General features: G+C 29.3%; 2 protein-coding genes across 2 annotated transcripts; one reads left to right on the forward strand and one right to left on the reverse strand.

The window, feature by feature from the left end:
- Positions 1-7293: 7293 nt before the first annotated feature.
- On the reverse strand, positions 7294-7803 carry LOC132953019 (tigger transposable element-derived protein 6-like). The gene has a single exon (XM_061025567.1). It carries the CDS (start codon positions 7801-7803, stop codon positions 7294-7296), a length of 510 nt encoding a protein of 169 aa, XP_060881550.1.
- Positions 7804-8921: 1118 nt separating this feature from the next.
- LOC132953025 (SCAN domain-containing protein 3-like) lies at positions 8922-9347 on the forward strand. Its single transcript, XM_061025577.1, has one exon. It carries the CDS (start codon positions 8922-8924, stop codon positions 9345-9347), a length of 426 nt encoding a protein of 141 aa, XP_060881560.1.
- The last annotated feature ends 5802 nt before the right edge of the window (positions 9348-15149 follow it).

A 15149-nucleotide genomic window follows, 5' to 3' on the forward strand; every position in this document is an offset into this window, starting at 1 on the left:
GTCACACAGGTTAGGAAGAGTGATAGGATTATTAAAAAACCTCAAAAGTTAAATTTGTAAAACTAATTTTTATATTTTATTTTCATTATTCTTATTGTATTATTTAATTGTATTATTTGTAATGTTTATGTCTTTGTTATGTATACCTTAATACTGTTATATTAATTTATGTTTTATAAAATGTATGTATACTGTTTAATATTTTGTAATTTTTATGATTCTTTAATACTATTGTTTTTTTTTAAATATTCCTAATTAAGTGTGAAGGAATCTGTAGTGTCTTTGGAAATATGGAATTCTTCCAGGATATATTTTGTATTGTTAGGTTATATTATTCAATAAAGAATCATTCGTTTTTTTGCACTTATGCGTTCAAGTTGTGCTCTATACCTCTCTAAAACATAACACATTTAATAATAGAACATATTTTGTATTTTGTATATCTTGTGAAATTCCCATGCAAATATACGGGTGTGTTTTGTAGACTACCTGCAGACAACTACTGCAGCTATATATTATAATATTATATTATTATAAATTATAATATACCTATTATATTAGGCACCGCATTATCAATATCAATTTTATTACTACTATGATTTTACAGATAGTATACCAAGGTGCATTGATATTATATCAATACACCTTGCAGTATACATAACTAATATAAAAAAGGTGCTCTGCTGTACTGTAGGTTACAAGTGGGTCACTGTATAATGGATGGTATTAAATTTGAATTCAATGATATAATATCATTGTATAAGAATAACGATTCTGAGTGGAGGCGGTATGTCAGTCTAGGTTTAAGACATATTATATACATATCTATGGTATTAAAAAAAATTAGGTAGGGGAGAGGTGGGTAAAATGGGGACCCTAAGGGAAAAAAGCTCCCATTCTTTAAACTATTGAACTTAAAGAACTTTTCTGAATCAAAAAACTTTCTCTTATACGTTCACTAAACATCTATGTTTTTAAATTGTTTAATCCTTTGATAGTTTTTTTGATTTTCAATTGTTTTAAAAATTTTAGTTTTGCCCCATTTTAGCCGTATGGTAGGTAAAAATGGGGTAGTTAGTTGGGTAAAATGGGGAATGATTAAAAATGTCATGAAAATTAATATTTCTTCTCATTATATACCATTTTATTTTATTTTAATAAATATAACAAAAATAAAAATAAAAATGACAAGAGTTATGAAAACCAATATTGAAATAAAATAATCTCTTTTTTATTAATATTTATACTAATATTATAAACATAGTTAACAACATAAAAACATAATATCTAGAAAAAAATATAAATTATTTAACTTTATGACCAGAAAAATAAGAAACAATAACTGTCATAAGAATTATGAAAACCAAACATAAAATAAAATGATCTCTTTTTTATTAATATTTATACTAATATTATAAACATAGTTAACAACATAAAACTAGAAAAAAAAATTATTAACAAGTTAATAACAATTGTTTATACTATAACTTTAGAAAACATTTGTAAACAAAATAATAATAATGATAGAAGAATATTTAAATTTAACAATAATCACACACAAATGCACCTTGGACATAAGAGGTACATTTTTCATGCCACCAAACATCACATATATTACACTTTACCCAGCTATCAACAACATTTTGATCTGAACAACCAGGGCAAATAATGTCATCATCATCTTTTAATTTTGTTGTCAGTCTTTTCTTTGGTTTCTGCAGTCTTTTGGATTTCATGTTTAAATTTAATTTTGAAACAGTCTTAGGTTTACTTAATTCTTTCATTTTCTCTAGTTCTTGTTTATAAGGAGATTCAGTCAATATTGCAGTTTTCCCTCTATTTTTAGATACACGTTTAGTTATTCCTGTCATCTTTGGTATTGGGATGATATCTTTGGGTGATTTTTGTAAATAGGAGTTGGAGTTTATTAAAATAGGTGTACTTGGAGATTCAGAATTATTAACTGATACATTTTTTTGAGTCCCACTTGTTCCAGGATTTTTCCCAATAGAAATTCTACAGTTGTTTTCATTTAAGTCTTCAGAACTCACAACCAGTTGTTCACAATGATTATTCTGAAATTCACCAGTCAAATTAACACAGTCAGTATGAGCATTAGCAAAAGCATCAGCATTAGCAAAAGCATCAGAATTAGCATTAGCAAAAGCATCAGAATTAGCATTATCAATAGTAAAAGCATCAGCATTAGAATTATCAGGTTCATTGGGAATGTCCGTAGTTTCTGCTGGAGCAAACATGCACTCTGGAAATATATCTGGATTAACTGGGAAAATTCCTGTTTTTTCAAATCCATTTACTGCTGTTTGCATAGTACATGCTTTCAAAAATGATGGTTTGAATAGTTTAGGAATTTGATGTACAGTAACTACTCTACCAGGATGATTTACATGCCATTTTCGCACTTCCTCTGAATAATATGTACTAAGCGGGTACATTAAAGATACATCAAGGGGTCGAAGGCGGTGTGTAGTATGGGGAGGGAAACATAACAAATGGACATAATTTTCTCTTGCTTTTATTATTAAATCAATATTCTTGACATGAGTGGCATGTCCATCCAATAACAAAAGCACAGGTTTATCTACTGATGGTTTTGAAAATAATAAAAACTCAACAAACCAGTCATTAAATATATAAGTTTGAATCCATCCTGAAGGATGAAAGGAAACGGTAGATCCAGGTGGAGCATCATCCAAAATAGCAGGCACTGATCTTTGTCGAGGTATAATAAAATGTGGTGGCATATAATTTCCAGCTGCGTTCATGCACATAATAATAGTTGTTAATACACCACGTTCACCTGATGTAATACCACCAATCTGTTTTTTACCACATTGACCAACAATTTTTGACATTTTCTTTGGACAAGTTGTAATACCAGTTTCATCAACGTTAAATATTTTATCAGGTGAAAACTGGTATTTTTCATACAAACTATTTAATAGATTAAACAATTTACCAACAGTTATCTTGTTAAATCCTTGAGCACGACTAGCTGATGTTCTTTCAGGCGTACGAAGTGATAATATAGGATGTCTTTTAAAGAAACCATATATCCAAGCTTTTCCTGCTAATTGGTTGACTTTATTGAAGTTGTTTGGTAACTTATTAGTTTCAGCCAGTTGAAATGCTAAGGAACGTATGTCTCTGATAGTTAACCCATATAGCACTTCTTCCATTTTCAATACATGGTTCACCAGTTCCTCTTCTTGCTCCACAGTAAATACCGGTTTAATGCTTCCCAAAGCTAGGTATTAAAAAATAAGTAATTAAATAAAATATTTTAAATAGTGTACATTTAATGTAATTTACTTTTTTCAATAGCTTTTTCAATGTTTAAATCATTTTTTTTATACTTTTTTTACTCTATTTTCAAGAGTAGTTTGAGGCACACCATAAGCTGATGATGCTTTTTTATACCCCATAACTTTGTCTATGACGGACATTATTGCAAGTTTCATCGCTTCTTCAGACCAACTTTGGCGATTTGTTTTTCTTATGTATTTCCCCATAGTAGTTAATGACTAAAATAAGTTGTAGGAAATAATTATTAATGTATTAGCACTGTCTGTATAAAAAAATAGTAAGAAATGTTAACTTCTAAACAAATATTGTACGGATATTATTTTATTGTACATAGATACAATAAGAATATAAATAATTTAAGTTGTTAATAAAATGATTAATAATCAACATTTTACAAGACAACTAAACAAAAAACATTTGTATAACAATTTATAAAAATAAATTAAAATAAAAAAATTTCAAGTTTTTAAGATTATGGGAGAGTGTAACTCTGGCTAAAATGGGGTACCCCATTTTAACTATCTCTTGGGTACACCATTTTAAACAAAACTATAAAGTCACACAAAATAAATTTTTTAAAATGTTGATTTAACTCTTATACTTGGAGTTTATTTAAAAACAAAGGTGATAAAGTACTAAATAAATAATAATAATTACCTGTTCAAAATATCCGAAAGGAGAAGTTAAAAACGTGATTCTGTAACGGTAAAATAATTTTCACGCTACATGATAAAACCGAAAATTATTTTTTGTGATAAAAATATTTGATTGATAACAAATATTTAAACATCACATGTTTTAATAAGCTTTATATTGATAAATTACGATTTAATTATCACCAATCGATTCCAGTGTGACCAACAACACCAATACCCTGTTTTACTCCGGGGAGAGGTGGGTAAAATGGGGACCCTAAGGGAAAAAAGCTCCCATTCTTTTAACTATTGAACTTAAAGAACTTTTCTGAACCAAAAAACTTTCTCTTATACGTTCACTAAACATCTATGTTTTTAAATTGTTTAATCCTTTGATAGTTTTTTTTGATTTTCAATTGTTTTAAAAATTTTAGTTTTGCCCCATTTCAGCCCTGCTATTATCGATATTTGTATTATTATTTATATTTTTATTTTTATCTGCTAGAGGGCGCCACCGGTGTAACTCAGTTTTTGTCTCTAAATCTCTAACTCACACGAGTTAGTTCCATAATTTATGCTATAAACCCGCTCCCCGACATTCTCTATCATTTAAAAAAAACTTGAGCAAAATCGGCCCAGCCGTTCTCAACTGATGCAATTTCAAATAATTTGTCTCCATTTTTTATATATATAGATTTTCACAAATTAGTAGATATTGTTATAAATCATACGTTCTGCGTTTCTGTGTGTGGAGTGTATAACAGTCAACATGGTAAATTTTACAAGTGAATATAATTTACATTATTCAGTCAAACTACTCTAACTCGATTTATCTTAAGGGCAGGACAAATTGATAATGAGTTGGTTATAAGTAATAACCATAGATACCTTATACTTATAAGGTTTATAGTTATAACATAATATACATATATCTTTGGGTATAATAATTAGTAATTATTAATTACAGTAGCACAACTACCCTGGGGTGGGTGTTGTTGATCACTGAGGCCCACAGACTGCAGGGGCCTCAGGCCTTTTCAAGGGAAGAAAATATTTAATACTACCAAAGATATGAATTAGTTTAGTTTATAAGTATATTACTTAATTATTTTAATGGTGTGAATACATATTATTTAAAATATATTGCATGTAAATAAACTACCTACTATTGTAGTCTTATAACTTAAAAGTATTAATATTTTTATTTGTTTATGTGAATATTGAACATATTATTAATATATGTATATATATTATAGAAGGTTTAACATGTAAGATTTAACACATTATTTACATAATTTTATATTCAATAGTATACAATTTTATAGGTACTCATCTTTGATATTACAGTATAAAAAGAAAAATAATACCTAAAATAAAAACACCAAATATTTCTTTTTATCATTAATTTTTTTGACGGCCCCTAAATTCATAATACTTAAGACGCCCAAGAGAACTTGCCCAATTTGCCCAAACCCCTTAGGACGGCTATGAAAATTGTAAAATATTTAAGTATTATAGTAATAGTGAAATGTTTAAAGTTTATACGATTAATACTTTTTGAATTATAACAAAATAACAAAAATTGTTTGAAGAGAAATTCCATATTTTACATTTGAACTTAACGCTATAATTATTTTTTTAATCAAAACTTGAATTAAATTTTCACGCTTTTGGAATTAAAATTTATGATTGTATGAATTTTTCTCTAGGTACAGTAAATAATTCACATATTTTGATGATTTTGACGAATTTTATAAATATTTTAACTTTAAACGTTTATAAAAAAAATTTCGTGACTATTTGGAAATCTTTTAATTACGGCTAGAATAACTTATGAATTTTGTATTACATTTTTAAGTTTCTACACAGAGAAAAACATTTCAATATAAATTGAAAAAAGTCAATAGGTATAATAGTAATTTTCTACTAAACATTTTGGGAACCATTATTTTTATTCCGGATTATTACATTCCGGAGTTTTACGTTCCGTATTATTACGGTCCGGGCTTTTAAATTCCGCAATATTACGTTCCGGATTGTTACGGTCCGGGATTTTACATTCCGGATTCTTACGGTCCGGCATTTTACATTCCGGATTCTTACGGTCCGGCATTTTACATTCCGGTATATTAAATTCCGTGATTTTACGTTCCGTATTATTACTTTCCGGAATTTTATAGTCCCCCATTCAAGTAGCTGATTCAGTCGGGTTTCAAAAGGATTCACAATTACTATGCTATGTGAAACAGGTGTTATATTCAATCATAGGCAGTCTCCTTATAACAGCTATCAGGTATATATAAAGCATTACAAATATTTTTATATTACCATTATACAGTAAACTTTGACCAGTAATCACAATAGACTACACAATTAAAAGAACTAGTTAACAATTGTTTTTAACGTGTTCGATTGGATTATTTTACAAATTCAATTCAACTATTTAAGTTAAAAAGTTCATATGAATTAAAACTAACTAGTTAAGTGCACAGCTTTATTTTTATTTTTTTATTTGATTGTGTCAATACACCAGGTATTTTTACAATGTAATATACGATTAATAGCCCAGCTTTGGTTATAGCATGTATAGCGTTTTTGGTAGAAAATTGAGGGTATCTAAGTTTGTAAAATAACTTTTTTCTATGTGCTGTTGTGTTGCCGAAAAGATATTCCTGAGAGCACTTAGAGATGTTACCTATTCTAAAGGTTTGAAATATGGTACCATAAATTCAGTATACTTGCAACTGGCAAATTTTGCTTGGACGAAGGTACTTTTTCAAAATATAGTTTGTGTAATAAAAATAATAAAATACAGTCGACTCTCGATAATTCGAAATTGACGGGACTGTTGATAAACTTCGAATTACCGAGAGTTCGAATTGTTGAGTAGTTCGAAATAACGAGAGGGCAAAATAAAATTTGAATTATAGAGTTAAGAAAAAAATTTTGTTTTTTATTATTGTACATATAACAGAATTATTTCAGTAAATTAGGTGGTACATATTAGAGTTATTTATTGTTTTTTAATTTTTAATTAAACTATATAATAATTATTATACTATGTAAATTAAATTATTATTATAAAAGATATTATTTTTTGAAGAAATCTGTAATGGTTTTCTGCTTCATTGAATTTAGTTTCATTTTTTCAATAGTATTTTCTATGGTAAATAAAGCATCAAAAACCTCAACAGTGACTTCTGGCTGGAGCGAAAAGTTTCGTAATTTTTTCAAGGATGAATTGGCTTCATTTAAAGTCACAAGAGGTAGATGACTTATGTCGTCTTCATTGTCTTCATCAAAGCCTAATGTATTTTCCGAAATTTCAGCGTCAGAGAGAACTTCCCCATACAGCAACATCTTCATTCACATTGACATAATCGGTGAAAGGTACATTTTCTTGAGTTGGCAGGGAATTCCATTGTATCGGTTCAATATTCGACTGGCCGTTTTCTGTTTCTTGAATTTCTATGGTAAATCCCAATTTTTTAAAACACTTGAGTATTGTAGAAGGAGCCACTTTTTTCCATGCCTTATCAACAAATATCATAGCAGGCAATACACTAATGTTTGGCGTCTGTTCACTTTCAATGCATTCCAAAACATTCTTTACAACTTCTTGACGGTAAAAAGTCTTACAATTCTTAATTATACATTGGTCGAGTGGTTGCAACTTCGATGTGGTGTTCCGAGGAAAAAATTGAAGTTCTATATTAGTTAAAGGTGGGGGGTTATTATGAACTGTACAGTTGTCTAAAAAAAGTAGAATTTTGCGTTCCTGTTTTTTCATGTCTTCATTGAGTGAAATCAACCATTCATTAATAATTCTGTCGTCATCCATGCCTTTTTGTTTGAACGATAAGTTATAGGAAATTAACGTATGCCCTTAAAACACCTAGGTTTTAAATTACGATTATAGACGATTAAGAAATAAAACGATAAGGTTCTTACGATAATATTCTAAAGTTATCGAAAATAAGCTAAATTTCTACACGATTGTATAGTAAATTATTAACAAAAAGATTATAAGAATACAGATAAAATACATTTGGTGTATATACTTTGAATTTCCGAGCGTTGAACGAATGATACTTTGAATTGTCAAGTGTTAGTGGCCAGTTTTCCAAAAATTTAATTTCGAATTACCGAGTGTACTTAAATCAGGGTTTCCCAATCGGTGTATCGCGGCACATTGGGGTGCAACGTTTACGTAAAATTTCGATAATAATTGGTTAAATTAGTCGTTTGTGGTCTGCTGTGAAGTACATAATTTTCTTATTACCGTGTTTTATTTTATTTTCGCTCTACGATTATCATTCGTACTACATGTGGCGCACGATGGAAATGTAAATTAAGCGAAGAATTGCCTGGTCCAAATAATGCTCATAGAGTTGATGTTGAGGAATTGCCTGGCCCGAGTTTCAATCCTCCTAATGTTAAGGTGAGTGCGAGTAAAAATGCTAATGTACGATCAAAAAATATTATTCGACAATATCACGAAAGCTATTTATCATTTGGTTTCACGTCGAGTGGTGGAGAAATACCTATACCTCAATGCCTTATGTGTAGTGAAAAATTATCTAATGAAAGTATGATACCAAGTAAGCTGAAAAGCACACTTTTACTTGTGTAGAATCACAATATGCTGATTTTCTCAGTGATGATTCCTGGTGTGCCAAAGTAGCCTTTCTAGCAGATATATTTGAAAAACTGAATTACTTAAACAAGTGCATGCAAGGACAGCAAGAGAATAGTCTCACATCTACAGATAAGTTCAGTTCTTTTCAACAGAAGTTGTTATTATGGATTTCAAAAATTGAAAAACAGACAAATTGGGATATGTTTGATTTTGCCAAGAACTGTCACATTAATTCAGATCTTACAAACTTAATTTTAAAAAGTCTACGTTTGCTTTATGAAAATATATAAAAGTATTTTCCGTCTTTGGATGTCTCATCGATGGATTGGGTGAGAAATCCTTTCATTGACTCAGCATATGAGACTGCATTGTTTACCACTGATGAAGAAAGTGAATTGATTCATATAAAAAATGATCGTGGTCTTAAGCTACAGTACTCTAAATTAGTTGAAGACACTGCGAGAGAGTCAAAGTTAAAAAAAATCAAAATAAATGTAGAGGTCTCATCTTTTTGGATAAATCTATTAAATGAGTATCCCAAGATTTCAAGAAAAGCTATGAATGCGATACTGCCTTTTTCTACATCCTATATTTGTGAAGCAGCATTCTCTTCCATGAATGCCATCAAAACTAAAAATCGATCACAACTGAAGAACTTGGAAGACGACATGAGGGTGTGCTTATCAACCATTCGACCACGAAGGAAGCTAATAATGAAGACAAAACAGTCCCAAATTTCTCACTAAGATTGGATTTTTTATAAAAATTGTAATGTATCTTGTTTTTACATTTCAATAAATTAAATATTTAGGATAATTATAATAATATTTTTTTCTATCCAATCATTTTTAATTGTTTGCTAGTAATATTATACTGATATACAACTACTTTGGTATTAATAATTAATATGATGAAAGTATAGTATAAAAAAAAATATGTTCCTATACATATATAAGTCAATGACAAGTGTGCCGCGAGGGAAAAAGGTTGGTAAACGCTGACTTAAATGCATTATTTTTGTTCGAATTACCGCGTGATTTTCAAGGGACAAAGTATTTACTTCGAATTACCAAAGGTTTCGAATTATTGAAGGTTTGAATTATCGAGTGTCGACTGTAATTGTTTTTTTCAACATAATGTGTACCAGGCGAAGAAATTCCAAGTGCAAAAGATGTGGTGATAATGGCAAACCGATTATAGAATTCCAATATTATAGATTTGGAAAAGCAGAAAAATGAATTATCTCATAAAGTATCAGTAAAAATAAGTCCAGAAGATATATGTTATGTTTTAGATAAATAAAATGTAGATATTGATTTATGTCATAATGATGAGTGGTTTTTTATTTATTCGGTCTGTCATCACCTTTTAGGACAGTAAAAATGCTTGGACTTTTTTCTACAGTATCTTTTTTTGTACCTTTTCCGTTAATTCACTACCACTATTTTTTTTTTTGGTTTTTCCGTTTTTTTAGATTATTTTTATATTATTATTATCTTATCTTATCTTATCGCTTTCAAAGAACACGCGTAGGGTCAGTCAATGGTTGAATTTGAGTAGGTAACCATGAATTTCCTTACTCTAGCTAGCGAATGCGCTACAAAGAATAATGCAGTGAGTTTTTTACAAACTCGTGGCATTTTGCATAATCCGAGATTATGAAAAAATAAACATGAAATGGTTTTGCAACTCACTGAAAAACAAGATCGTTGGTGTTGTTCAAAACGTGAGTGTCGACAATACGCGCCATTGCGTGCGGATAATTTTCTGGCTAGTTCTCGTCTTGACTACAAAACAATAGTGATTTTTATTTATTGTTGGAGTAAGGAATACACTTCAATAGAGTTTTGTGAGGAAGAACTTAACATGAACCACAACACAACAGTGGACTGGAACATGTACATGCGTGAAGTCTGTGAATACACTTTAACAAACAATAGTGCTAAAATAGGTGGTGTTAATACAACTGTTGAGATCGATGAAAGCTGTTTCAGTAAACGTAAATATAACGGAGGAAGATTGTTACCAAATCAATGGGTTTTAGGTGGTATTTGTAGGGAAACCAAAGAAACTTTTCTATGCCTGTTCCCGACAGATAAGCACGAACATTGTTGCCAATTATTATTGAACATGTTGCTGCAGGCACGACAATAATTACTGATGAATGGCGCTCCTACCAAAGGCTAGATCAAACTTTTCACCACATGACCGTGAATCATTCTATTAATTTTGTAGATCCTAATACTCTGGCTCACACTAACACTATTGAGAGTTCTTGGGGCAAAATAAAATCTCGAAATAAAAAACAGTGGGGTACCTACCGACCAATGCTGAATAGCTACTTGGTCGAGTACACGTGGCGTAAGCGTTACGGTCCTCATAATTTATTTGAAACAATGCTACAACATATTGCACACTTCATGCCCCCAGAATCAAAATAATATAATATATAATAATCTAAAAAAAAAAAAACGGAAAAATCAAAAAAAAAAATAGTGGTAGTGAATTAACGGAAAAGGTCCGTTATATTTATTTTAATTTATATATTTTAATAATTTATAAGTTTAAAACCTACCTAAAGTGTTTTTTGTGGTAAATTCATATTCATTTTCATTACTTCCATCAACTTCTTCATTGCTATTGTCATCATTGATATCGTATATTATGCTATTGGATTTCATGTTTAGCGGTTGTATAACACTATTGTAAATATAGCGAAGAGACGTTCCTTAACTTCAGAATTGAAAACATATCGTATACATACAACAGCTTGGTCTGTGGACCCTATATCTTGAGTGCTGTCTACCTAAAAAAAATATTTAAAATATTAATTACATATTGAGAAAAAATATAATTTTCAAATAACATACTTGTATACTAAATTGTCTATCTCCCAATTCAAATTTAATTTTTCTTCTTATTAACTTTAATATAGCTAAAATAACTTTATTAACTGTATTCTTAGAGAGCATTGTTACTAAAGATCCTCTTCCTTTAGAATTATTGGAAACATTTTCTTTACGCTTTTTGCTACTCTCAATTGCAACTGTCAAATAATTATTTAAAATAGAATCTCGCTTGGCTGTAAACTTTAAGAGTTCTAAAAAGTTAGCAATTTGATGACATAATACCCTGTACAATTTAAAGTTTATCGAATATCAAACTTAAATAATTAATGTTAACCAAGTTGGCCCGGTTGAAGGAACCTGTATTTATTTTCCTATTTTTCACTTATCACAGTACAGAAAATTTATAACCACACAAATTTAACATAATTAACAAATTAGATGCAAATTAATTTACATTTTTTTGCTATTAAATAGTAAATATTTTTACTTACTTTACTTTCAGATGTGGTCTTAGAGTCACTTACAATTGTCTCCCCTTTATTCACCTAAATATTCACCGATTAATTTAAATATTTAAATTCTTATAATTAAAGTACAATAATTTTAACTTTTAGTTGAAATCGAAGAAAAATGAAATAATTTCATTTGTTTTGGATTATTTTCGGCTTGTTTTAATAGTGCAGCACGTCTTATACGTGATTTTTCTGCACCACCCTTGATATTCTTTTTTTCCATTTGTATTTACGATTTAAAATATCAAAAAAATTAAAGACGATTAAAAACTAATACATTGGCACGTGACTATTATAACAATTTAACGAACTGTACTTGTCTTGCTACTCGACATAACAAAATACAGAGAAAACAGAGTATTATTTTGTTCGTAATTCATCGGAAGTGCCGTCGAGGTAGACACCACCACCCCACCGCCCTACACATAGGTTAGGTTAGGTTAGGTACACGGCGCTAGTGATGGTAATCTGTTATCAATTTTGATAACTGTTATAACTGTTACTGCTATTATCAAAATAACAGTTAAAATAACAGTTACTGTTATTTTGTCAATATAACATTATAACATAAATAACAGAGTAAAATGTTATTATGCATAATATAAGTAATATAACATAGGTATTATTTATTGCGTTCGTGACTAAAATAAGGGGCAACATTGAGGCAATTTGTCAACTTGTCGGGTAGCTTTGGGTTTGTCGTAATCGTAAATAATTGTTTTTTTAGATTAGGGAAGATTTTTACAGGGTGCATTACGTTGTTAAAAACCAAATTAAGACAAAAATGTAAAAAACTTGTAAAAATTGATTAAATTCTAACTATTATTTTTCATTCCAATGCATCATGTAAAATATTTTCATTCAAAAAAAAAAGAAAAAAAATGTTCGAAATCATATAAACTCGACGAGTCGTGACATTTTTTTTGTAAGGTATATTTTTGAACAAATAACAGGTCACACACAGGCCCCTTAACAATGAAAATTAAGAGATCTGAATACTGAAATTCGTTAATATCTACTTGACAGTAAAGCAGAAATGAAAATATTATTTAATTAACATGTTTTTATTTATAATGTATCTATTAGATATTATTACATATAAAGATCATACTTGGTATATTTTAATTTAAAATTGATGTAAATCAGTATTGTTGTTTTGATGATTTAATTTACGTTACATAATTCTATTTCTATACTGTAATATTATACATTATACATTATTTTAAATTTAAATATAACATTATTATTATTATTAAAGAAACTGTGTTTATGAATTCTATTTTTATACCCAATTATCACTGGAGTTCTATAAAACAATTTAAATCACAACTCATAACAATATGTTGACATGTTATGAAATGTGAATACAAGTTAGATATTACAATTATTACAATATAGCAGCCCTACCATAACAAATATTATTCATTACGTTTCTACTGTTAGGACGATCAAGTGCTGTTGTTATTTAATAAAAAGGTTTATTCTGTTTATACTGTTGATAGTTTTTTTATTATATTTCAACAAGTAAAATTTATTTGTAAAAATAAGTCATGGATAGGAGAAGCAGCTCAGTGTGGGCTTATTTTACAATTAAAGACAATGTCAATGCTAAGTGTGATATATGCCATAAAATTTATTCTTATAAGTCGACACTAACTAATCTAAAAAAACACTTATCTAGTCGTCATCTTATATTTTTAAAACAAGGACAAAGTATAAATGAAGTAAGTAAATTTATAAATTAATATCACATTAAAACAACTTAATTTTTTGGTTTAATTAATTATTCTTTACTCTTGTTGTTATTAAAACTAGAATCAATCAACTGAATCCAGTATTGATGACCCTAGTAGTAAACATCATACTAACGACAATTCGATAAATTCTTCTTCTATATCATTGCCATCAACTACCTCTATACCAAGTACTTCTCAACAAACTTCATTAATTGATTCAGCTCCATCAAATGCAAATGCAAATGCTTTTTCTCAAATAGTAACTGGTCAAAGCCAAATGCAAGCTGATAATAATGCGAAATCTCATGAACGTAAACAACTGTCTATAGCTACATACTTTCCAAAAAAAATGACAGTTGATATGAAAAAAGATATAGATCAGTCACTTTTAAATTTATTCACAAAAGATTACCAACCTTTTAAATTAGTTGAGGACAAGGGTTTTAAACAGTTTGTTAAAATATTGAACCCTAATTATACACTTCCTAATCGCCATTCAATCTCCAAACAATATATTCCAGCCTTGTATGAAAAGCGATTGAGAGAAGTTAAAGAGTTAGTAGTACAGGAAGCAAAACATGTGTGTTTAACAACCGACTGTTGGACATCTCGAAACAACGAAAGTTTTATGGCCATCACAATACATTTTGTTGATTCAAATTTTAGTTTACAGTCGATTCTCATAAGTTGTTCTTCATTTAATGAAAACCATGCTGCCATAAATTTGAGTGAACAAATCCAAAAAACTATTGATGAATGGCAACTTGAAGGCAAAATAGAGTTAGCTGTCTCTGACAATGCTACTAATATCAAAAATGCATTAGGTTCACTTCAACTTAAACACTTAGGATGCTTTGCTCATACCTTAAATTTGGTTGTTCAATCAGCTCTTACTTTAGAAAACGAACTTATTGATAAAGTTAAGACCATTGTCACATATTTTCGTAGAAGTACAGTAGCAAATAATAAACTCAAAACTTATCAAATAAATAATGGGATAGATAAACCTAAAAAATTACTCAAAGATGTCCAGACTAGGTGGAATTCTACGTATTATATGTTGAATTGTTTTATTGAACTAGAAAATCCTACAAGGGGGACATTAGGTTTGCTTGATAAGGCACCTCAAACCTTAAACAGTGATGAATGGTCTATAATAAAAGAATTGTGTACTGTACTCAGACCTTTTGAAGAGGCTACTAGAGCAGTCAGTGGTGAATCATACATGACTGAATCTATAGTCATAGTATTAACTCAAGGCTTATTAAATGCATGCAAAAAGTTGCATACAATGGAATTTAACGAAAGGACACTGATGATTATCAAACAACTATTAGATAACATGGAAAAACGAGACGCATGGAAAACGTTGATAAAAGTAAAACATTATGTAGGTGTACTTTTTTGGATCCACGTTTCAAAAACATTCCATTTAATAATAATAATTCACT

The sequence above is a fragment of the Metopolophium dirhodum genome, chromosome 1, assembly GCF_019925205.1.
Source record: "Metopolophium dirhodum isolate CAU chromosome 1, ASM1992520v1, whole genome shotgun sequence".
NCBI lineage: Eukaryota > Metazoa > Arthropoda > Insecta > Hemiptera > Aphididae > Metopolophium > Metopolophium dirhodum.

What these genes read in the sequence shown, in the direction of transcription:
- LOC132953025 (XM_061025577.1), top strand. Translation starts at nt 8,922, where the DNA reads ATGGATTGGGTGAGAAATCCTTTCATTGACTCAGCATATGAGACTGCA.
- LOC132953019 (XM_061025567.1), bottom strand. Translation starts at nt 7,803, where the DNA reads ATGGATGACGACAGAATTATTAATGAATGGTTGATTTCACTCAATGAA.